General features: G+C 48.9%; 1 protein-coding gene across 1 annotated transcript; it reads left to right on the top strand.

Annotated features, from left to right (window-relative positions):
• The first annotated feature begins 6,464 nt into the window (after positions 1–6,464).
• On the top strand, positions 6,465–22,607 carry SCD (stearoyl-CoA desaturase). The gene is made up of 6 exons (XM_036734551.1): positions 6,465–7,186; positions 8,281–8,575; positions 12,653–12,783; positions 14,498–14,703; positions 15,030–15,262; positions 19,189–22,607. Exons 1-6 carry the CDS (start codon positions 7,160–7,162, stop codon positions 19,386–19,388), a joined length of 1,092 nt encoding a protein of 363 aa, XP_036590446.1. The 5' UTR covers positions 6,465–7,159; the 3' UTR covers positions 19,389–22,607.
• Positions 22,608–22,853: the final 246 nt, after the last annotated feature.

Here is a 22,853-nt window from a genome sequence, read left to right as displayed (position 1 = left end):
TTTGGGATTGATACCTGTTTATCTAAGATCAGGAGTATAAACATGAAGCAGCTATAGAACAGGCCATTTGATTCTCACATAGAAATGAGACTATTTGTAGTAAAGAATCATAAAAGTACTATAATATGTGGAGAAGCTAATATTTGAGCCTAGTTGGAACATTTGCATAAAGTTTCTTTGTGAGGCTTGCTCATTAGCCATTTTACATTGACCTTCACTGAACATGAGCTGGATCAGTGCCATTGGGCCCCTTCTTTCCAGATGTTGATCTCTTCAGGCAACTCATTCCCTTTGGGCTGCTCTTGCAGCCACGACTGCTCTAGGAGCCACTACCCAAGTACCACAGGCTGGAGTGCCCTGGAAGGGGAAGAAGGAAGGTAGCTGCCTTTTGGGATCTCACAGAGCCCTGTACCAAAGGAAAGAAAACCCAAATGAGCAGTGGCTTCATTTTAGACACAGAGACCTAGGAGAACATGTACTCACTGCTTTTGGCCACGTGGTGGGGAGCTACATCCCTCTCCTAGACCCTCCAGAGCCCTGAGTTATCATTAACACTTCCAAGACAAGGGGTGGGGGTGGTGTTCAGGGTCAGAGACCTGGGGGCAGGCATGACATCTTTAGTATAGTCCTTGGAGTTCTGGTTCAGTAGCCAATTAAAAAACTTTTTTGTTATAACACAATACAAATCTTTTAGTAATAATGACCAACAGGAAGCAGTCCAAGGATACCTGCTTGGGCTCTGAAGGGGAGGGAAGGAAAAAAAAAAGAGTCAAAGGACCTTTCTATCAAACATGTCTGGAAAGAGGCCCACCACAGGTTTCCAAGCACTTGGCATACACACATAGAAAGATATACATATACATATACATATATAGAAAGGAAGGAAGAAAGAAAAAAGGTAGAAGTATCTATATCTATCCATATCTATCCATACACATACAAAGAAAGAAAGATAAATAGATAGATAGATAGATAGATAGATAGATAGATAGATAGATAGATAGATAGATAAGTAGTTAGATAGCCTGCCTATATTCTTGGCCAGGAGCCTACCATTCCTTTATCTTAAGCCATGGTCCAAGAATACAAATCCTATCTCCAATAAAACAAAAAAAAAATCAGACATTTATTAAAAGCGTACTGACTATAGAGGATATGCACTAAAGGAAATACAAGGTTTAGAGAAAAAAAAACATTCTCCACCTTTAAGTAGTTTAGAATCTGGTAAGGGGATAAGACGCCAACAAAGATAATTATACTAGAAGGAAAAGAGGAGGCCAAGGACAGACTCGTGGGAAATATCCATAAAAAGGAGTCAAGAACAGAATGAGATATCATTAAAGGAGATGAAAATGGTTAGAGGCAGGAGGAGAAGCAAGAGTGGTGTTTCCAAAGACAAAGGAGAAGTGAGTAGCCAGTAGGAGGAGTAGCCAACAGTACTGAATGCTGTTAAGTGGGTCAGGGAGGATGAAGGCTGGGAAAAGGTCACTGGATTTGGTGACTATGAGATGGTTGACTTTGGAGGAAGAAGTTTCAGTCGCATGGGAGAAATGATAGTTCTTTTACAAGGGGTTGCAGAAAGAATTGATAATGAGGAAATGAAAGCATCAGGCATAGCCAACTTTTTTTTTATGAAGTTTAGACATGAAAGGGAATAGAGAGATGGCCTGACAGGTGAACGGCCTAGAAAGGTGAAAACAAGGATTGGGCAAACCTGAACATGTTTGTGGAAAGATGGGAAGAAGTCTATAGTGAGGGAGAGACTGAGGATGTGAGAGGGAATGAGATCAAAGTAAAAGGTAGAAGGATTAGTTTTAAGAAGAAGGGTTATCCCTTCTTGCGTGATGAGGCAAGGAGAAGAGAGCATGATGATGTTAAGAAGGTTTGAATGATAGAGAAGGGAAGCGTTCCAATGAGATGACCTCAATCTTCTCAGGAAAGGAGTAGGCCAGGGCATCTGCTGTGAGCACTGGAGATGGTATTGGAGGAGATTTTTTTTTAAGTGAAGCAGAAGGTCTGATGAGCAGCAGCAGGAGCCCAGCTAAAGTCTTGGACTATTCATAGTTTGAGGTCAAATTAGCCCAATTCCATTACTTTCTCAAGCAATACTCAGCATCCAGAGCTGGGTCAGGTGGTGGGAGTTACCAAGGGGTAAAGATTCTCAGGTTAGAAATGGCAGGACATCATGGGGGGAGAAGGTGTGAGGGATTTTCATGTAGTATCTGAACAAACATGAAAATAGCAAATCATGGGATCAAGGCTGGGTGAAAAGACAAATGAAATGAGAGTAGAAGAGGGGTGAACAGGGAGGAGATGGATAAAGTGACCAAAGACTATGGTGAGGGCAAGGAGTCCATTTAGTGTGAGCAATAGAGCATCTAATTTACTGGGATAGGTCATGGTTGCAGGGTGGGATCTCATAGGTCATGCAACACCTAGAAACTATGAGGTCTAAGGTGTGATCACATCACTATGAGGCTAAGTAAGGTAATTAGAATTAAGCAGGTTGAAGAATTGAGTTATTAGGCTTTCAGAGAGGTTGTCAACACAAACATAGTAAAGTCCTTGAGGACAAGCCAGGAGCCATAGAGTAAATCTAGAAGAGTAGGTTCATGGATTTAGAGCTGAGACCTCGAAGGTCATTGATTCTAACCCCCACAGTCCCAGAGAGGTTGACACTTACCCTGAATCACACACCTAGCAAGGGACTGAGCCAGGGTTTGGACCCACGTCTTCTGACTCTGCTCCATGCTGTTTCCCTAGAAAAAGGACATAGGGCTAGACAGCAGATGGAGGGTCTTAACTTCCAGGCTCAGGACTTAGTGCTATAACCTGTAGGTAAAATGGTGAGCTATTGGGCTTCAGTAACTATCCCAAAGTCACATTAATCAAATAGCAGAACCCAAGTCTTCTGACACCAAATTCAGTGCTTTTTCAACCAGACACCATGTCTCTCATTTCCATTCCCTCTCTAGACCCTGGGAGTTTCCCCTCACACAAGGGGTCGTGCAAAGTCCATAGATTTAAAACTGGAAGAGACTAACATCAGCTAATCCATCTCCTTCATCTCAAGGAAGCAAAGAGACTCGCCCACAATCACACAAATAATAAGTGGTAATGATGAGGGTTTGGAGTGAGGGGTGCTCGACACCCCAAAGTACCGATACACCAGGTCCTGCCGAAAGAATTTGACTCAAGCTTTCTCAGCCAAGGGAAAAGATAAAGTTTATTAAGAGTTAGCCAAATAGGCCTGCCCCAAGAGATCCCACCCCTTGCGACGCCTGTAAGGAAAGCGGGCCAGACCAATCTGAGCTAGATTGGATCTGACCAACTTCATGGAGGCAAAATGGAGATTATATACACAAAGATTGTGGGAGGGATTGAGGGGTGGTCTGGGGTTATGGAAATGACAGACAATAAAGGGCTAGGGTAACAGAGCTAGGGTATTAGATATTTTGATCAGGATTAAGGATGGGAAACAGGATTAAGGGTGGGAAACAGCTGGACAATTGAGGACTGGGCAAGGTAGGCATTTGGGCTTAATGGTTATAGCCTCAGGCCAAGGCCAGGTGGAGTGGGAAGATTCAAGGAGAGTTCAAGGGTTCAAGGGGTTCCCAGAGACTGTGCCCTCATCAGTAAAGTAGAGATTCAAACCCAGAAGTTCTCTGATTCCACATCAAAAGCCTACACCACACCACCCCTGCTGTTGCCAACTGTTGGTGCAAAGGAGTGTTGGACACTTCAGTTCCACCTAAGACTCATCTTCCTGAGTTCAAATCCAGTCTCAGACACTTACTTGCCCAGGTGTGATACCTGGGCAAGACACTTAACCCTGTTTGCCTCAGTTTCCTCATCTGTCAAATGATCTGGAGAAGGAAATGGCAAACCACTCCGGTATCTTTGCCAAGAAAAATCCAAATGGAGTCATGAAAAGTCAGAGTCAAACACGATTGAACAACAACAATGGCAGTCCCCCTTTCTACCTCCTTCCCTGATCCCTGTGAGACTAAACTTCCTGGTCTGGTGGCCCTAGTAAGTACAAGAACAGCGACCTTTCTCATTAGCCTCAGAGAGTGCTTCCCTGGATGCCATCTGTTTTTAGGGTGCCTCCTGCCCATTTCAGGATCTCCTTGAGCAACAGGGAGGAATATGTTGAGACCTTGAAAGAAAAACCTTATCGTAACTAAAGCTAACCTCCATGTTACTGACTCCACAGATAAGTGCCTGATAGGAGATCCTTCAAGTCCTTGTGGAAGGGAAAAGGAACAAAAGGGACAGTTGGAGGAGGGGGAGGTGGCACAAGGGAATAGTCACTATGAACAGATGACTAATATTTCTTCAAGTCACTGAGGATGATGAAATTCTTCCAGGGACATTAAACTTGTGAGGGGAAAACCAAATCCTTGTAACTGGCCCTGAGGGATAGTCTGACTTTGAGAACAGTCCTAGCAAAGGGAGGAAAGGGTAGTCTTGCATCTGGGAAGGTTGTTGACTAATAGGCTGGTGGACTCTCCCCCCATCTCCTTGACCCGAGGCCTCTCTCTCAGCGGCTGGGCCCCAAGCTACCCAGGATCCAAAGGCCATCTCACCTCAGCCTGGGTGTGGGACACAGCCTGGGGAATATAGAGGAAGAAATGGGAAGAGTGTGGGTAATGGGTTGATAACTGAGGAAATTCAGCTGGAGCCACTGGCAAAGAGGAAAGGTATAGAGGAGCGTTCAGTGGAGGATCCTAGGGAATTAGGAGGATTTTAGGATTTATTACAGGAAAGGACTTTAGAGATCCTTTTAGTCTAATCCCATTTTTGGCAGATGAGGAAACTGAGGCTTAGAGAGTAACTAGCCCCAAATCACAAAGGCAGAGCTGAAACTCAAGCCCAGGTTTTCTGTCTCTAAATCTCACCATGTGAAATTCCATTCCACCAAATTGCTGAGGGAGGGGGCACAACCTGAATAAGGAGCCAGATCCTGAAGGGGCTCCTTGTTGGGAGGGGGTGGAGTTGGCCCCCTAAAGCATACACACTTCTGTGTGGCTGCTCTGCATTCAGAGATCAAAGACTGTCATTTCTCTGGGTCATTGTCCTGTACAGTATTAACATTGGGCAGCTTAGTAGCACACCCCTGGCTCAGGGCAGGGCAGGGCAGGGCAGGGCAGGACAAGGCAGGACGTAGGAGCAGGGCAAAGGGGTTGGTTTTCACATGGCAGCCCTTCTCCTACTGGGAGGGATCAGCTCTGAGCATTCTCCCGTTTTGCACTAGGGAGATTTGCTAACTGAACCCTGAACACAAAGAAAAGAGCATGGGGTCACATTCCAGCACCCCAAAGAATCTCTGGGACATTGCTACCAGAAGAACATATACACCTTTGATTTCGTGCATGTGCCTAGAAGTATGCATGAACATGACTGCATACTGGGGGCTAAGTTGTTCTGGGGATCTTCTGGCTTGTGTTTGTGTACTGGTCTTGGGGTGACTGTCCATATTGGGATGTGACTGGGTACTGGGTGGTCCAGAGCATAAGGATATATGCAGTATCTCTCCATACACTGGTGTAGGAATGTTTGCGTTTCTGTCCATGTATATACTTGGTTTGTGTAATTAACTGTGATCTCGTGTGGACATTGGCCTGTGTGTGACAGACTAATAAACCCTCTGCAGAAAACCGTATGTACTGATGTGTGTCACAGAGTTTAGTGTGTATACACTAGCGCATGAGTTGTAACAGGGCCTGTGAGTCTGGTGGTATGTGAATATAAAGGGGTGTGTGTATGGACTAGTGTATGAATGTAATTGTGTGCATTCACTGGTCGGGTGTGTGACCAGACACGCTGAGCTGGTGCTTGGGATGGTATGCGCATGTCTGAATTCACCAGCTGGTCTCTGTAGTGCTGGGCACCGGGTGTAGCTGTGGACTGTGAAGCTGGGCTGCAGTAAGGAGGAGGGGGACTTTGGAGGGGACAATCTGTTGCCTGAGGGAGGAGGGAAATACAGGGGGAAAGCATGGAGGAAGAAGACAGGGGATCGGAGGAGGGGGCTTTAGGTGGGGGGGTGACTCCTCTAGGATCCCCTTTGCTTTTGGTTTTGGAGCCCCATTCCTTGTCGCCTTCTCGTTTCTGCCCGGGCGTGCAGAGATGGGGAGGGATGAAGCTGAGCGAGTGGTGAACGCCACGCTGGGGCTCCAGGCTAAACTTTGAGGAGCGCCCCCCAGGCCCGGGATCGCAGGCAGTCGGAGCCTCATACCTCTTCCCCACGTCTTCCCATCCCCCCACTCCTCCCCTCCCCCTCTGAGACCCCAGGCCTGCCCCTCCCTCGGTGAGGGCCCCCAGCGCCTCGCCAGGTCCCCAGGATGCGCAGCAGGGAACAGTTGTCCAGTGCCTGGTCTGAGGGCCGGAGGCTGGGAAGCCGGGAGTGGGGGGAGGAGGGAAAGCAGGAAGGAGGGAGGGACTTGGGGTGGGGGGTGGACGGCGGGTGAGCGAGGGGTCGGGGCCCAGCAGCTCGCTCGCGGCAGAGGGAACAGCAGATTGCACCGAGCCAATGGCGAAGGCAGAATAAGGTGGCACCAAATTCCCCTTGGCCAATGGCGCGCTGGGGCGCACAGAGGCATCATTAGCATTTCCCCGGCGGCGGCGGCGGCGGCAGCGGTTGCGGCGGCTGCATCCTCGGCTCTATCCCCGGTCCGGGCCCCGGGCCACGGCCCCCTCCACGCCCCGGTGCTCTGTCTCCTCCCCTCGCCCGCCCTCTTGCACCCTCCACGCCGGGCAGCCGCTGCCAACGGCCCCTGCTACGCACTTTGGCCGGAGTTGGCAGCGGATAAAAGGGGTCTGAGGAAATCCAGGACACGGTCCCCAGGCGTCAGCTAGGGCCTTTAAATCCTCCTGGCCGGAGAGGCTAGAGCAGAACGCATCTGGGTCGTGGACGCAGAAAGAGCTAGCTAGAAAGGCGAGAGCCGCGAGTGAGAGAGCGCGATCGAGCGATCGAGCGATCGAACGAACAGGGCACACGGCCCGGCTCCGAGCGCAAAGCAGCAGCGGGACGGGGCGGGAAGGTGTGGGGTGGAGGGGCGGCCTGCGTCCTCGAAAAGCCGAATCCTGAGCCCAAGTGCCCCCTCTCCTTCGACAGCTCCAGCCCAGCAAGAGCAAGTCCTGCTCCCGGAGAACCCAGATGCCGGCCCACTTGCTACAGGAGGAGGTGAGGCCCCTTGGAAGAAGCCGTGGCGCCTCTGGCGTCCCTGGAGCTTCAGAGCTGGCAGCCAGAGAGGGAAGGAGGGAGGGTCAGGGGTGTGCGTGGGGGAAAGCGCTGTGGAGGCGAGGATGGAACCCTGCATTTAGAGAAGGAAAGGACATCGGAGACCATCTTGTCCACCCCACTCCCCATTTTACAAAGAGGATAAATGACTTGTCCAAGGTCACACAAGTAGCAAGTGGCTGAACAGCATACTTTGTATTAATGCTTATCAAATGCCTATCCATTAATAGATCAAATTCTGCTCATGCCACTATACCGGACCCTCCCTCCCACCACCACTCTTTGGGAGCAGAGGACTTTATCTCTCTGTAGAACGATGTTGGCCTCCTCAGCTGAGGATTTGGGGCCCATCCACCGAGGAACCCCCGCTTTTAGGGTACTTAAAGGATAGAAGCAGAGTGTTTGCTACCGTCTGTCTAAGCTCCCCTCCTCTCTTCCCCTCCCCAATCCCTTTGGGCCCTCAGATCCCCTCCTTTCTACACTAAAGCCTCTATTTCTACAGTCTCTTTTCCACCGGGCCCCTTGAGTTTTCTTGGTTCAGGGGACAGGACCTGAGCCAATTCAATCCTACAAACGTTTTCATATCTATCTCTATCTGTATATCTATATATGCATATGTGTGCATGTATATATACACATACACACATATAAATAATTTCCTGTATCGTTCAAAGGACTCTGCTAGGCCTTAGGGAAACTGAGGCAAAAGAAGACTTAGTTCCTGCCCCCTGGGAACTTCTCTTTTACTAGGAGCCTATCCTGCTAGGTCTCTGGACTGTGGCAGAGGTAATCAAGCCCACAGGATCATAAATCTAGACATAGGAGGGACATCAAAAGCTACTTAGTACGACCCCCTCATTTCACTGATGAGGAAACTGAGGCCCAGAAAAGGGAAGTAACTTCAACATGGTCAGTATTCATGGCCCAGTCAGGATTCAAACCCAGGTCCTTTGATTTTAAATTCACCACTCTTGATTACAACACCATCTTGCCCCTCCAGTATGGTTCATTGTAGTGTTTCTTTTCTCAACCCCCAGATCTCCCCCTCCTACACCATGACCACCACAACCACCATCACAGCCCCTTCCTCCAGGGCCCTGCAGAACGGAGCTGCCAAGGCAGCATCAAAATCACCTCCTGAGAAGGATGAAGAGGGGATCAGCTATGAGATGCGGGATGACGTGTTTGACCCCACTTACCGAGAGAAGGAAGGCCCCAAACCCAAATTTGTGTATGTCTGGAGGAACATCATCCTGATGAGCCTGCTTCATTTGGGAGCCCTGTATGGACTCTTCCTGCTGCCTTCCTGCCACATCTACACCCTGCTGTGGAGTAAGTGGACTGACCTTTCTGAACTCTTCCCCCCAGCCCTTCCTATTGCAAAGGTAGAGGGGAGCCTCCTCTTGGTCCAAGGGACAAGTCCCCTTTGTTGGGTGCAAGTGTAGGCCACCTTCATCCCTGCTGTGGGGAAAAGGGAGCCCTGAGGTGGTGGCTTGGCTTGGAGGTGGCTGGAGCCACATGGTAGGCAGGTGGGGAATAGGTTTGGTCCTGGCCCCCACCAAGGGAACAGCAAGCATTTGGGAGGTACTAGCTGCTGTTGAGGGGACAGGGTAAGTACTCACCATATGCCTCAGAAATGAAATCCTGGGCATAAATTGCATTGAAAACCATGAAATGCTCTCTTTATGATTCCAGTTCCATTGTGCCTCAGAACCTTCCTTTCTGCCAGGAAAAGAGTCATCCTTTCAGGCCCCCTATAGTCAGGCTGATTCCCCTTAGTAGGGAGAGGCTCAAGGAAGATTCCCATATTCATGTTACATGGCTGTGGTAGCTGGGTGTGCCTGGGCATATGAGTAACGCCACAGACATGGTCTTAAAAAGCAGCAGACCCCATGAACCTTTTCCCCAAAGACTTCCATTTTGCCTGCTTCAGCCACATCTCTCCCTATTCTCTCCATCTTCCACTGCCACCCCTGGCCCCTGGGATTTGGCTGCCCTGGAGGAAGGGCCAAGGCAAGCCAGGGTGGCCTGGAGCAAGCAAGACAGGCCTGGACAGGACAGGGAGCCAAGAGGAGCAGGGAGCAGACCCCAGGCCTTGTGCCAACTGAGTAACAAAGGGCTGCTTTAGGAGAAGCATCTCAGCTCCTTGCCATCTCCGGGGCTTTTCAGGGCCCTCCATCTGTGTGTGCTGGTCCCAGGGGCCCACACATGTGCCTCTCACAGAGGTGGCCCCATCCCTCCCGTTCTGAGGCTACAGGCTGGCATGGGAAGGGCAAAAGCAAATCCAGGCTTTAGGATCCTTCCATCCAGATCTGAGGGGAGTTGAGTTATTATTATTATTATTATTATAGGTCCCGAAGGAAGAGGGGGACCTATGGTATAAAGTGAGAGGCTGAGCCAAGGAGAATCACAAAGCCCACTTGTGGAAGCAGGATCAGGAGGGAGAGTGGATAAAGTGGTGGCCCCAGAGTCAGCAGATTCATATTTGAATTCTGTCTACTAGCAGCGTGACTACAGGAAAATACCTTTTATCTCACTGAACCTTGGCAACCTCATCTGTAAAATGGAGCCAATAATACCTCCAGTGTTGTTGTAAAAGTCCAGAGATAATGCTTTGCAAACTTTAGGGCACTAAAACACATCTGTTCTTCTTAGCAGGTCAGGTTTCCATTTCATGTGTCTGTAAGGGTCCAGCAGAGGAACTGGGTAACTGCTCCCCTGGCTGTTGCCTCAGGCTTCCTGAGATCTGGGAATTTTGGCCTGTGGGGATCATCCCACCTTCTGCTGCAGACATGGAAATGCTGCCCTGAGCTCTCCCTCTCTCTCTTTGGGGCCATTTGCTCCAGCTGAAGAATGGGGACAGTAATATAATCCTGTCTCTTCTGTAGACTCAAGAGAGGCTGTGTTTCTTCAATTCCCAGGGATGGGTTGTGAAGCCCAGGAAAGGTAGGCAGGTAGACAGACCAGTCTTAGGCAGCCTTGGGCCCTGAGAGAGTTCTTACATGAAGAGCTCAGCAGCTATGCTCCATCCCTGCTGGGTCTACACTGACAAGACAGGACAAAGGTCAGGAGGAATTGCCAAAGGGAGTAGATGCATAAATAGCTCTACCTGGGGAGAGGGGAAGATGAGCTGGGCTCCTAAGGGTCTCCTTTCCAGCTGGGAGTTGTGGGAGACCCATTACTGGGGGGTGGGGTTCAGCATGTCTGGAGAGCCCTGGGGTGTGTGAAATGAGCATGACCTGTTATGGAAGGGGCTCCCTTGGTTTACTGGGGCTGTTTGAGGCACTGTTCTGCCCTACCCTAGGAAGAAACACTAGTCCCCCAGTATGGGAGGGATTCAAAGGGCTTTGGGATCCTCCTGTGTGTGCTAATGGTAGGACCAGGATCTGGGGTCTTGAACACCTTTACCCTGATGGGCTTCACAGCTGGGAGAGTCTAGATGAGAGGAGGCAAGACCCAGGTAGCCTTCATAGAAAAGCTTTAAGATCCCTTTCCTGACCATTTATACCTCATTCTCTCCATCATAGAAAGAAAGAACCTAAGACTTCTTTAGGCTAGGCTGTGCCTGGCAGTTCTCAGTGCTGATTCAATGATAGTTGTGTACCTCACACCTCGTGCCCCCCCCCCCCATCCTGAGATCTTCTCCCCACGGATTCTAATAGCCTTCCCTTTGGGTTTTAGTATTCCTTTGACAGACTCTGTGGGTGTTGTAAGAGAAAGAAGGAGCCAGAGTGTGGGAGTCAGGACTCCTGGGTTTACCCACTGACTCACTCTGTGATTTTGGGCAAGTCTGTACCTGTGATCTGTGCCTTGGTTTCCCTGGCTGCACAGATGGGTTTATACTCCATCCTGTGAGAGTATGCTGAGGTCAAGTGTAAAGTAGGCTGAGGCTTGGTGTATAGAAAGTGTGAAGCATGAGGACCATATCTAGAATGGGGAGGCTGGAGCTTTCTAGCCCTTAAAGGATCCCAGGCCTCCTGCTCATCTTTCTGGTATGAACACGGTAACTTGGATTTGTTCTCCTGTGGAGAGTCTTCCCTCTTGGTGTCTAGAGGCCACTTGGGTCCTTATTGGGTGATAAGGACTAGGAATCGAAGTGGCCTACAGGATTCCATTAAGGAGCGCTCCAAAGTCCTTGGAGGAAGAAACAGGTGGACTGGGTTAAAGTTTCAGCTAGCATTTGTACAGCCAAAAAAAAAAACCCTTTTCATCTGTTCTCTCATTTGAATCTCACACGAGCTCTTGGAGGAGGGGGCTGTTATTATCCCCATTTTACAGGTGAGGATAATAGGCTCATTGATCTCCAGCTGGAAGGGACCTTAGAGGCTATCTAGTCCAACCCAGGACTATTATGTGACTTGTTTAAGGTCACCCAGTGGCAGTGGTGGGATTTAAATATAGGTCCTCTGTCTCCACAGACAAGAAGCTTGCCACTGTTGTGCTCAAAAAAGGTCTCATGACTTGTCTAGGGTCATATAGCTAGCAATCACCTGAGGTGGGATTTGAACCCAGGGCTTCCTGGTTCACTAGTCTAGCACTCTGTCCGTAACACCACACTACCTGTTAACTAACGAGAGCATTGATTTCCTAAGCATTAATGTCTGTGACATCATAAATTGATATGACTTAGTGGCCAGTGATGGTTTATTATTGCCTGACAGGTTTTCCCCCTTAGGATTAGACTTTATGAGCATCATGCTGTTCCTGCCTCGGCTTCCCAGAGATCCCTGTCCTCTGGGAGGCTGGGGTAGCCCAGGAAGCCCACTTTTAGGCAGAAAATGTGCCTGGTAACTCTGTGGGGCTTCTGTTCTCACTCAGTCCTGGAGACTTCACACATGTGTGAAGCTGACATTTCTAAACTGTTCCCAAGCACTGTCTGGAAATAAATAGCTTTGCCTTTAAAGAGGGTAGGCTGGCTGATGGAGAAAGTTTGTTGTGGGGTCCAAAGACTTGGAGGAGAAGCCCTGTCTGTGGCCCAAGAGACGGCTGAGTGAGGCCAAACCAGCCCCCAGCTGGAGCCTCTCTGCAGCCAGTATTGGAGCCGGGTGTGCGGGGAGGGCTTCCTCTCTCCTCTGCCTGCTTTGTTGGAGCTCTCAGTGCTCAGACATACTGATAACTATCTCCAGAGCCTCCTTCAAGCCCTTGGGAGGTGGCTGGGAGATTCTTAGGCTCCAGGGAAGTGAAACCTAAGGTACCAATTACAAACAGATCTGGGTCAGAGTGAATACTAGCTCAGCTGTGGCCCACCTTTCTCCTAAGATTGGCCTTTCCCATTTCTTCCTCTTAGGAGGAAGAAATGTGCCATGAGGAAATGCACAAGAAGGAAATGTGCTTTCAAAGAAATGTACAAGGAAGAAATGTACATTGAATTTCTCTCACTTTGACTTTCTTCTTTCCCTTGGCAAACAGCACTTGCATGCTACCTAGTCAGCGCCCTGGGCATCACTGCTGGAGCCCACCGCCTCTGGAGTCACAGAACCTACAAGGCACGCCTGCCCCTCAGAATCTTTCTGACCATCGCCAACACCATGGCCTTCCAGGTAAGGAGCTGTCTGGGTCTGGCCCAACCTGGCTGGCTTTACGTTTCCATTTCCTTGTTCACCCCTGCTCCTCCAGGTCCCATCCCATCTAGGCAGGCACTAGGTTTTTTCCTCTAACCTTAGAGGCTCCCAAAGACAAACAGCACTCTGGTTTTAGATCTAGGAGGAGGGGAAGGGAAGGGTATAAACTTATTAAAGCCCTACTTTGTACCAGGCATTGTGTTAACTGCTGTACAGCTATTGTCTCAGAAGGAACAGTCAATCCATCAAAAATAAGCATTTAGTAAGTGCCTACTGTTTTCTGGGCACAGTGGGAAGCACTGGAGCTACAGAGATAAAAGGGAAACAGCTCCCACCTGTCCTCAAGGAGCTTACATTCTCATGAGGGAAAAAAACAAGGGAGAGCACATCTTGAGAAGTTCCTAATGAAAAAAAAAAGTAAACTTTTCTGGCTTTTTGGGTGAGTCCCAATGGAATTAGAACTGGAGCTTCTTAACTTGAGGTCTGTGAGTTTATTTTAAAATTATATATTAGATGTATTTGGATGTAATTGGTTTCCTCTGTAATCCTATGTATTTTATTTTATGCATTTAAAAACATTCTGAAAAGGGATTCATAGGCCTCACCAGACTGCCCAAGGAGTGTATGACACAAAAAGGTTAGAGAACCCCTGGAGTTTTTTCAACATCACTCCAGCCCTGGGATTATATCCAATTCTACATTTACATCACCTAGCTTTAAGGGGCTCCATTCTGGGATCACACTTTGCTCTGTCCTTGTTAATTGGGTTAAGCCTCTGACAAGTGGGTATGCACTCCACTCTTGGAGAGCTCACCCATTGGGTGGCCCTTTGCAGAGGCAATGAGCCAGGAGTCTTATGGAGGTCTTCTTAAGCTTCTATTCTGCCTCAGATCTATGTAATCAAGGCCTACCCTTCCAGCTTATTTCCTGGACCTGTCTGAAACTGCAGCTTGCTCTCAGGCCAGCCGTGTCAAGAGTTAGTCTCTCCAAAGGAAGAAGCTCCAAAGGCCAGGGAGGAACCCTTACTGACTGTTAGACTTAAAGCTCTAGGCATGTAACTAATTCGAGAGACCCTGCCTCTTCGTGGGGGTGGAGGAGAGTGAACATTCTTGAGTAAACATCCAGTTACATTTCCCCTGCCTGGCATGTGTCCTGAGTATATACTATGGCACTATACACCTCTGGGCTTCTCCTCTCCTCAGTGATGCAATTCAGTTCTTCTTTTCTGGAGGGCATCTAGGAGGATTTGTAGGATGTTGACACACTGAATAGGGACTAGAACAATTCTGTAATGTGTCATGTGATCTAGGGAGCTGACATATCCAGGAGAGGCCATTTTCATTTGCCAGGTGCTTAGACTAGAATGAGGGTTCCCCGGTAATTTGGTGAGCCAGCTCTCTGGGCAGTGGAAGATGCGTAGTGGGACCTTTGTCCTCATCATACTCCCCGGGGCTAGGAGAACTAACAGGGTTCCCAGCAATTTCTCTGTCCCATGTGCTTTGCCTTGATGCTGCACACCCCACCCCCAACCACGGAGAAGAAGCCAGCCTTGTTTCTTGGGGTATCTCTGAGGCTGCAAAATGTCCCTTCATTTGTCCCTTCTAAAGTGGAGGCCAGTCAGGGAGGTTAGGCTGGTCTTTTGTCTTGCTTTTTCTTTATCTCACACTTGCTCATCTCTCTTTTGTGCCCCTAGAATGACATTTTCGAGTGGGTCCGGGACCACCGTGTCCATCATAAGTTCTCTGAGACAGATGCCGATCCCCACAATGCCCGACGGGGGTTTTTCTTCTCCCATGTGGGCTGGCTGCTTGTGCGAAAACACCCGGATGTGATTGAGAAGGGCCGTTTGCTTGACATGTCTGATGTGAAAGCTGAGAAGCTGGTGATGTTCCAGAGGAGGTGAGTGGAAGGGTGCCAAGGGAGTTGGTGGAGAGAGTGCCTGGGTCTGGAATCAGGAAGGCTTGAATTCAAATGTGACCTCAGTCATTTACTAGCTGTGGGACCCTGGCCTGGTCACTTACCCCGTCTGCCTCAGTTTCCTCATCTGTGAAATGGAGATAATATCTCTCGGGTTGTTGGTGATGACTGAGTGTGTAAAGTTTTGAGTGCAATGCCTGGAACGTAGTAGGTACTTAAGAAATGCTGAATGCTGGACTTGTAGTTAGGAAGACTTGAGTGCATTGAGAGGGACCCTTGACTTCATGTGCTGCTTCTTCTCTTGACAGATACTACAAGCTCGGCATCCTCCTCCTGTGCTTCTTTTTGCCCACATTTGTCCCCTGGTACTTCTGGGGCGAGCATTTTGCTCACAGCCTGTATGTTGCCACCCTCCTGCGTTATACCATCGTGCTCAATGCCACCTGGCTGGTGAACAGCGCTGCTCATATGTATGGCAGCCGGCCCTATGACAAAAACATCAACCCCCGGGAGAATATCCTGGTGGCCCTTGGAGCAGGAGGTAGGGAGGACAAGATACTGGGTTCACAGTACAGCCACTTGATCAGTTGTACTGGTGAGGCTAAGCCTGCTTGTCAGCTTGGCATCTCAGGTTTTCTCCCAGTAGGGCCTGTCCTTTCCAAAGGATCTCCCTCATTCTGGGCCTTTAGGGGTCAGGTCTCCTTTATGAAAAAGAAGGGGTGTGGGGGCTGGACCAGATGGTTGTTGGCCCCTTTCAGCTCAAATTCTGTTACTCTGCGAGTGGAGGAATCTTTCACCTGAAGTCCCAAGACACTCGTCTTGGCATGGTGGAATGAGAAAACCACTGGGAGTCAGTCATCTGGATTTGAAGCCTAGCTCTGTGGATAAGCCATCTAACATCTCTGTCATGGCTCATAATAATGGTTCGATTCAGCAAGCATCAGTTAAGCTTCCTGCTGTGTGTCAGATAGTGTGCTAGGCTCAGGGGGTACAAAGATAAATACGAAATAGTCCCTGCCCTCAAAATGCTTTGTGTTCTACTAGTTTTCTTATCTTCAAAATGGTGGAGTTGGATTCATATTGGAGTGTCTAGAGTGGATGCCTAGGTATGAACAGATGTGCAGAATGAAGTCTGTTACTTGCCTTGTTCACCCCAGTGAAGCCTTCTTTGTCTTGGTTTAGCTCTAGCCTCGCTTGGGTAAGGAATTTTCCAGAGGGACCAGAAAGTTCCTTTTATATATGTTATGTATATACAGATAGGTTGTTATTATTTAATATGTATTAACCCTTTACCAAAATGGTGACCAGATCTTGGTCCCTCAATTCCACAGCATCCCCAAGGTCAGATTTGGTTATGGGGCAGGGGCCCTGACACTCACTGGTGATAGGACCCAAACTTGTTGGTTGTGCTCTTCTCCCTCTCTCCGTCCCATTCTTCTTTATTCTTTGCCCAGGCTGCCCCTCCTGCCCACTCACCCACCTAAGGGTGTGGCTCAGCCCTGTAGTCAAGGTTAATGGGATGGCCTCTCCCTGTTCTAATGTATGTAGCCTTCTTACTCTTCAGTCCTAAACAAATGGCCTAATCTGTGTGCCTCAATCCTGTGTCTGTTAGCATCTGTCAAACGAGTGGGGTGAACTTTAGTGGCCTTTCTCCATTGAAGAATGTAGCTCACCTACCCAAGTAATTTGCCCTTCCCGTCTCCTCCTCCAAGGGTATAGAAAAGGTGGCTGGCTTTGGGGGTCAGAAGATCTAGGTGAGAATCCCAGCTCTGCCACATATGGCTACAGGGACATCTCTAGCTCTTACGAAATGAAGAAATTGGACTAGATGACCTCTAACAGCCCTTCTATATCCCCCGTCCCCCTTTCCAATGTCCCTGTTCCTTCTAATGGTTTTTGTCTCTGTGCACTTTTGGCCCTATTTCACAATCACCATCCTGGTTTTTATCACCTTGGCATCACCTTTCGTTGTCTTCTAGGCATGCCTCTGGACTCTCCCCTGATGCCTTCATCTCCTAGGCTTTGACCACAAGCCCAGTGTGAACATGTTCATTTTTAGTCTCCTGTTGGCCATTGTCCACCTTCCTTGACTCTGTGTTACTGTGTTCTTGTGTATATGACTGTCACTTAAAACAATAGACAGGGAAGTCCGGAAGCATCAGAGCAAACTGCATTTGTGCTTTTGGACCCACCTCATGTTCACCAGCTCCTCAATGCTCTTCACCCATAATGGTGGCAAAAATCCTGCCCTGCAGCTTGCTCTCTGCTCCTGGTCCACTGAGGAGATGCCTCTCCTATACGCGTCCTCCCGGGCCAGACCTTGCTGACCCCAGGCTGAAGCCCTTCCCACACCTCTCAATCTCTAGAGGTCCCCTTTGCTTCTCCACGCATTGGCACCTATGTCCCTCTGAGCAGCTTCAACCTTTGGCCCTGGGGTTATCCCTCCTTCCCACGGGGTTCACGGTGTAGATAAGCAGGTGTCAGAGTGTAGCTCGTGATCCCTGGCCCTGTCATTTAGCCAGGACTTCTGCCCTCAGATGTTATTAAAGAGTATCATTGCTGTGTCTGGGGCTGGACAAGCACTCTTATTAAAGTAGCATTGGGGCCTTCCATGTAGGTCAGTACTGTCACCCTTGCTTACCAACAGGAAAAGGAAGCCATGGCCCAGGGCAATGGGAAATACTTAGAAATCTTTGTTCCTGGGCTCAGGGAATTCCCTGCCTACTGCCTGGGAACAGCAGGCAAATCAGGATTTCTTAGAAGAGGCAGTGTGGGCTAGTGGATAGTGTTGGACTTGGAATCAGGAAAGTCTGGGTTCGGACCCCACTTCTGACACTTATTTATGTGATCTTGGGCTATGACTTAACCTCTTCCAGCCCAAGTTCATTATCTTTGGTAGAAGGGGGCTAATATCCTTAAAGTCCCTTCTCTTGGGTGGCTGTGTGGCACGGTGGATAGAATGCTGGGCCTGGAATTGAGAAGACTCATCTTCCCAAGTTCAAACTCAACCTCAGACACTTAGTAGCCCTGTGACCCAGGGCAAGACACTTAACCCTGTTTGCCTCAGTTTCCTCATTTGTAAAATGAGCTGGAGAAAGAAATGGCAAACCACTCTGCTATCTTTGCCAAGAAAACTCCAAATGGAGTCGCAGAGAGTCAGACATGACTGTAAATGACTCAACAAAATTACCTTCTGGCTCTGAACCTATGACCCTAACAGCTGACCCCATGGTCACTTTAACCTTTCTGGATCTCAGTTTCCTCATCTGTAAAAAGGGGGATAATAATGCCTGTAGATGGTCCTTCTTCCCTTCTTAGGTTTTAAGGATCAAAGACAATAGTCTGTGTAAATATACTGTGTTTACTGTGTAAATATCATGTTATTATTCAGCCAAGAGGAAACCTGCCCTTACTGCCCCAAGAATCCCATTGGTTAGTGGGACTTTTTAGCTCTGGCTGTGCCCCAGCAGAGCTTTCAGAGGCTGGCTCCCCAGAGAACCTGGAGCTTAGAGAAGGCCGGATGGCCATGCCAGCATATGCTAAGCCGACAGCAGCTGCAGGCAGGGATTCCAGAGCTCTCTTTTCCTCTCACAGAGCAGAGAGGTATCTGCCCTTCTCTCTCCTCCCCTCACTGTCTCTACTCCCCTCTCCCCCACATAGCAGGCCTGAGAAGTTGGGTCCTCCACCCACAGCCACCACCCTAGCTCAGGCCATCAGGGACTGACTTAGACTATTGCAGTCATCCCTTAATTGAGCTTGCTGCTTTTCAAGTCTCCTCTCTAAATCCAGCTGCCAAATTGATTTTTTTTTCCTTCCTAAAGCACACCTTTGCTCAGTAACCTGCAATGGCTGCTTGTTGTTGCCTCCAGGATAAAATACAGACTCCTCTGCTTGGCATTTAAAGCCCTTCGCAACCTCGAGTCAAACCTACCTTTTGAGTCTTAGCGCACTTGGCTCTTCTTTCTGCACATTTACATTCCAGTCATACTGTCCTCCTGCTGTTCCTTAGAAATGACATTCCAGCTGCAGGCCATTGCTCAGGCTGTACCCTATTCCAGTAATGCCATCCCTTCTGCTCTCTTCCTTTAGTTTCCGTCAGAGCTCAGCTCAGATGTCCACTGCTGCTTAAGGCACTTTTGTTACTAGTTCTTTCACCCCCACCCCAAAGTAACTTGGATTTACTTGGCATCTATTTTGTAGACACTTGCCCTGTGATCTGTGTTGGCTCTTCTCCAATAGAATGTAAGCTTTTTAAGGGCAAGGACTATCTTGGTATCCCCAGAGTGTGCCTGGCACCCAGTAGGCAGAGAACCAGTGCTTGTTGCTTGATTGGTTGATAGGTAAGGCAGGGTCCTCCACACATTAGAGAGCAGTTGTCCCCTTGTCCTCTGAGCCGTGACTCCCTAAGGGCTGGGGCCAGGGCCACCTTCCATGACCTGCTCACCCTCTCTTCTCTTGCTGTAACAGGTGAAGGCTTTCACAACTACCATCACACCTTCCCATACGATTACTCTGCCAGTGAGTACCGCTGGCACATCAACTTCACCACCTTCTTCATCGACTGCATGTGTCTCCTGGGCTTGGCGTACGACCGAAAGAAAGTCTCCAAGGCCGCCATCCTTGCCAGACGCTCCAGAACTGGTGAAGGAAGCTCAAAGAGCGGCTGAGGCTTCCCTCCCGCCCCCCACCAAGCCAGCTGGGCAGAGGTCTAATGTTCTCCTTATTAACTACTGAATAATGCTACCAGATGCTAAAGATGATTTTTTTTAACCCATTCCAATACAGTATTCCTTTACAGTGCAAATGTATTGAAAGCCAACAACTCTGCCTTTGTGAATGCTGAAATGATCTTGCTTTTCCTCTTCTTCCTTCTCTTTTCCTTCCCCTGTTCTAATCACCTTTCCCTTTCTTCTTTCCCCTTCCACCTTCACTGCCTCCTAAGCAAACAGCTGGTGTGCCCTGGGCTGGCGGCTCTCTCTCTGAAGCGTCACTGTTAGTGACCTTTTTCCCTCAGTGATTCTCTTCCTTCTGGCCCTCTCCGACCCCCACCAGGGGTGAGGAGCAAACCTAGAAAGGAATCAAGGCCACTTTCCTCCTTCAGGGCAGGTGTCGTTCCCCACCAGCGGGAATAGAGGGTTATTCTTCTTGGCTGCAGTTTCCTCCTGGAAACTGGGGGGTGGGGTGGGGAGGGAAGTAGCATGCCTACTATGATTGAGAAAAAAGGACAAGTTTGCTGGCCGGCTCCTCAACCTAGTGGGCTTGCTCTGTGTCCCAAAGGCCTGGGAAACCCCAGGCTGAAGGGATGCGAAATCATAAAGGGATGCTTCCATAAAGCTTGGGGCAAGGCAGCATTAAGCACACCTAGGGAACCAAGGGCCAAGAGCTCTAGTTCCTAATGAAATTGGCCTGACCTGGAGAGAGACTGGGGAAAAAGTTAAGGAAACAGTGACTCTTTGGAAAAGTAAAACAAACTAACCTCAATGTCCCCCCCTCTTCCATCCAGGAGTTTTGGGAGAAGAGGAGGAAGAATGAATGTGATGGCTCCCCAGCCCCTTACTGCTGAGCAGGAGCCCAAGAGGCTGGGGGCAGGGCTTATAAACAGGTCAAGTCTGAAGGGTCCAAGATCCTTCCTCTCCCTATAGAAAATGCATTGGATGCCAATTGTAGGTGGATCCATGGGGGTCCCTTCTGCAGCATACACACCCTGTTGATCTTTTCCCACTGTTCTCTCATACCCTCACGAACCTAAAACATGCTCGAGGAGGCACAGTTGGGATTTGGGAGCTAACTCTTGGCTTCCCCTTGCCTTGGCTTCTCTAGTGTCCCTAGCCTCTTCCCCCTCCTGTCTCTGGGCAGACAGCATCCTTGGCTGGATTGCTCAGGGCCAGGGAGCATCGCTGGTTTTTCCCTCTGCAATGTGGCTGCCCTATTCAGTTGGCCTGCATTGCCTCTTCCTTCCCTCACTGCCCCACTATCCTGCTGACTCAAGGCAGAGCTGGCAAACTTGCCAGGGAATATCCCTGGGTCAGATGGAAACTCAGCTAATCCCCAACTAAACACCAATGTCATCCCAGTGAGCCAGCCACTGGGGAGGGAGGAGGCCTTTTTTTGGTTATTATTTTTTTTTATTTTGCCTCTCATCCTCAGCATGCTGGGTGTTCGATGATAACTCTGCAAGCCAAGCCCAGGGCTGCTGAGTGGCAGAGGGCTTCTGGCTGGTTTGGGGGGAACTGAGTGAACTGTCTTGATTGGAAGGGAAATCATTGGAAGACCTCACTCTTCCTTCTTGCCTGCCAGAGCTGGTATAAAGTTCATACTCGGCCAGTTTTTGGCCCAGCTGGCTTAAGGGAATGTTGCTACCACCTAGCCAGGGAGACAGGTGTAGGAAAACCCACCACTGGGCCTTGAGGGATCTAAAAGCACCTTCCCCTGCTCTCCCCTGGCTTTGCTGATGTCTTACTGGGAATGCCAGCCTCTTGGGAGAGGGCAGCTTGCTTTCTGTCTGGGTTCTAAGAATAAGCAGACCTGGGTAGAAAGTTCAGACTGGTCTAGAAACCCAGCCTTCTGAGCTGTTCATCCCAGTAGGAAAGAAATAGACAGAAATGTCCATGTTTAGTTTAGATCTGCTGGCCTGTGTGGGCCTACCCTTAAGAGAGGTCTGTTGGGTATTTTAATCCCACAGGACATCACAAAATAAATACAATGAAAACAGCTTGTCTCTTCTAAAAATGTTCAATGGAGACCCATACTCTGACCCTGCACAAAGCCAGATGGAGTCCTGGCATCTATCTTGACTGTCAGGGGAAGGAACACTATGAGAAGATGACCAAGCTCAAAGCAAAGAAACCTATTGAAAAACAAACAAACAATTCAAAATGGACTCAGGACTGACAGCCTGAATTTCCATTATTCCTCGCTCTGTGGGCAGGCTAACAAATTCCTCTGGGTGCCTTCAGTGGGTTCTAATCAGTATTGAGGGGGAGTCTGCCTCCACTCGCCTGCTTGCTGCTTTCTCTCCAGCCTTTTTTACCAGAGAGAGCAGCTGGTGGGAGAGCCGAGACCCAGACCCAGCAGGAAAATTGACAATTTGTAGGACTGCATTTCTGTGCTTCAGTTTAGAAAAAAAAAATTGTTTTTTGTTTTTTCTGTGGGGGCTTTCTTGTTAAGGGGCCCGAATGGCAGGTGGAAGTAATTTGAATGTATTTGATTTAGGTTACTTGGTTTTTGTTTTGTTTTTGTTTTGTTTTGTTTTAGATTAAAAGATGGTTGCAGCATTTAAAATAGAAACTTTCCCCTTGGTTTGCTTGTATCCTGAACTTCAGCTCACACAAGCCAGAGCAAGAAATTGAACGAAATAGATGGATGTGTTACTGTAGTGGTTTAGGGAGAGGGGCTCCCCTCCGAGCTCTGCCGCTGACTTGCTGTGTAACTCTGGGCAAGTCACTTAACTATTCTGTGCCTCAGTTTCCCTGTCTGTTAAAAATAGGGATAATAATACTGACCTACCTCACAGGGCAGTTGTGAGGCGGGACTAATGTTTGTAAAGCACCTTGGAATCCTTCAGCTGAGGAAGCTTCCTACAGGATGCCATGGACCTCTACGAGCCTGGCTCTGGGTAGAGATGGAGTGGCTGAGCTGAGCATGTTAGGAAGGGGGTGGATGGGGGGAGGGGGAGGTGAAGCTGGAGAGCTCAGCAACTCTGTTGCTATGGAAACATGAGCAAGGATACCTTTTCCTGGGTTGGGAATTTTTTTCCTTTATTTTGGATCGTAGTATCTGTGACCTGCAAAGAATAATTTTGGAATAATTTCTATTAATATTGACTCTGAAGTCATTTACTGATCTGAGATTGTGTTTGTTCATAATAAAAGTGAAGTGAATCGGAATGTGTTGTGTGGAGGGATTTTGGCGCTTGCTCTCACTTTCCTGCTAGGGCTCTGCCTTAATTGGGTCCTGTCCCTTTAAGAGTGGGGAACCCACAGGAGCAGTTGGAATTGACCCAGCCCCTTTGCCCTGCTCCCTCCCAGGCCTGGTGACTGGAGGAAAGGTTACTCTAGGTTAAACGAAGGCTGGGCTCAGGTCCTGCAGGCAGACACGTAACTTGAGCTAGCAAGTCTCCCCTTCCCCTCCCC

This window comes from Trichosurus vulpecula, chromosome 8, assembly GCF_011100635.1.
Source record: "Trichosurus vulpecula isolate mTriVul1 chromosome 8, mTriVul1.pri, whole genome shotgun sequence".
Classification (NCBI taxonomy): Eukaryota; Metazoa; Chordata; class Mammalia; order Diprotodontia; family Phalangeridae; genus Trichosurus; species Trichosurus vulpecula.
This window is presented reverse-complemented; position numbering and strand designations above follow the sequence as displayed.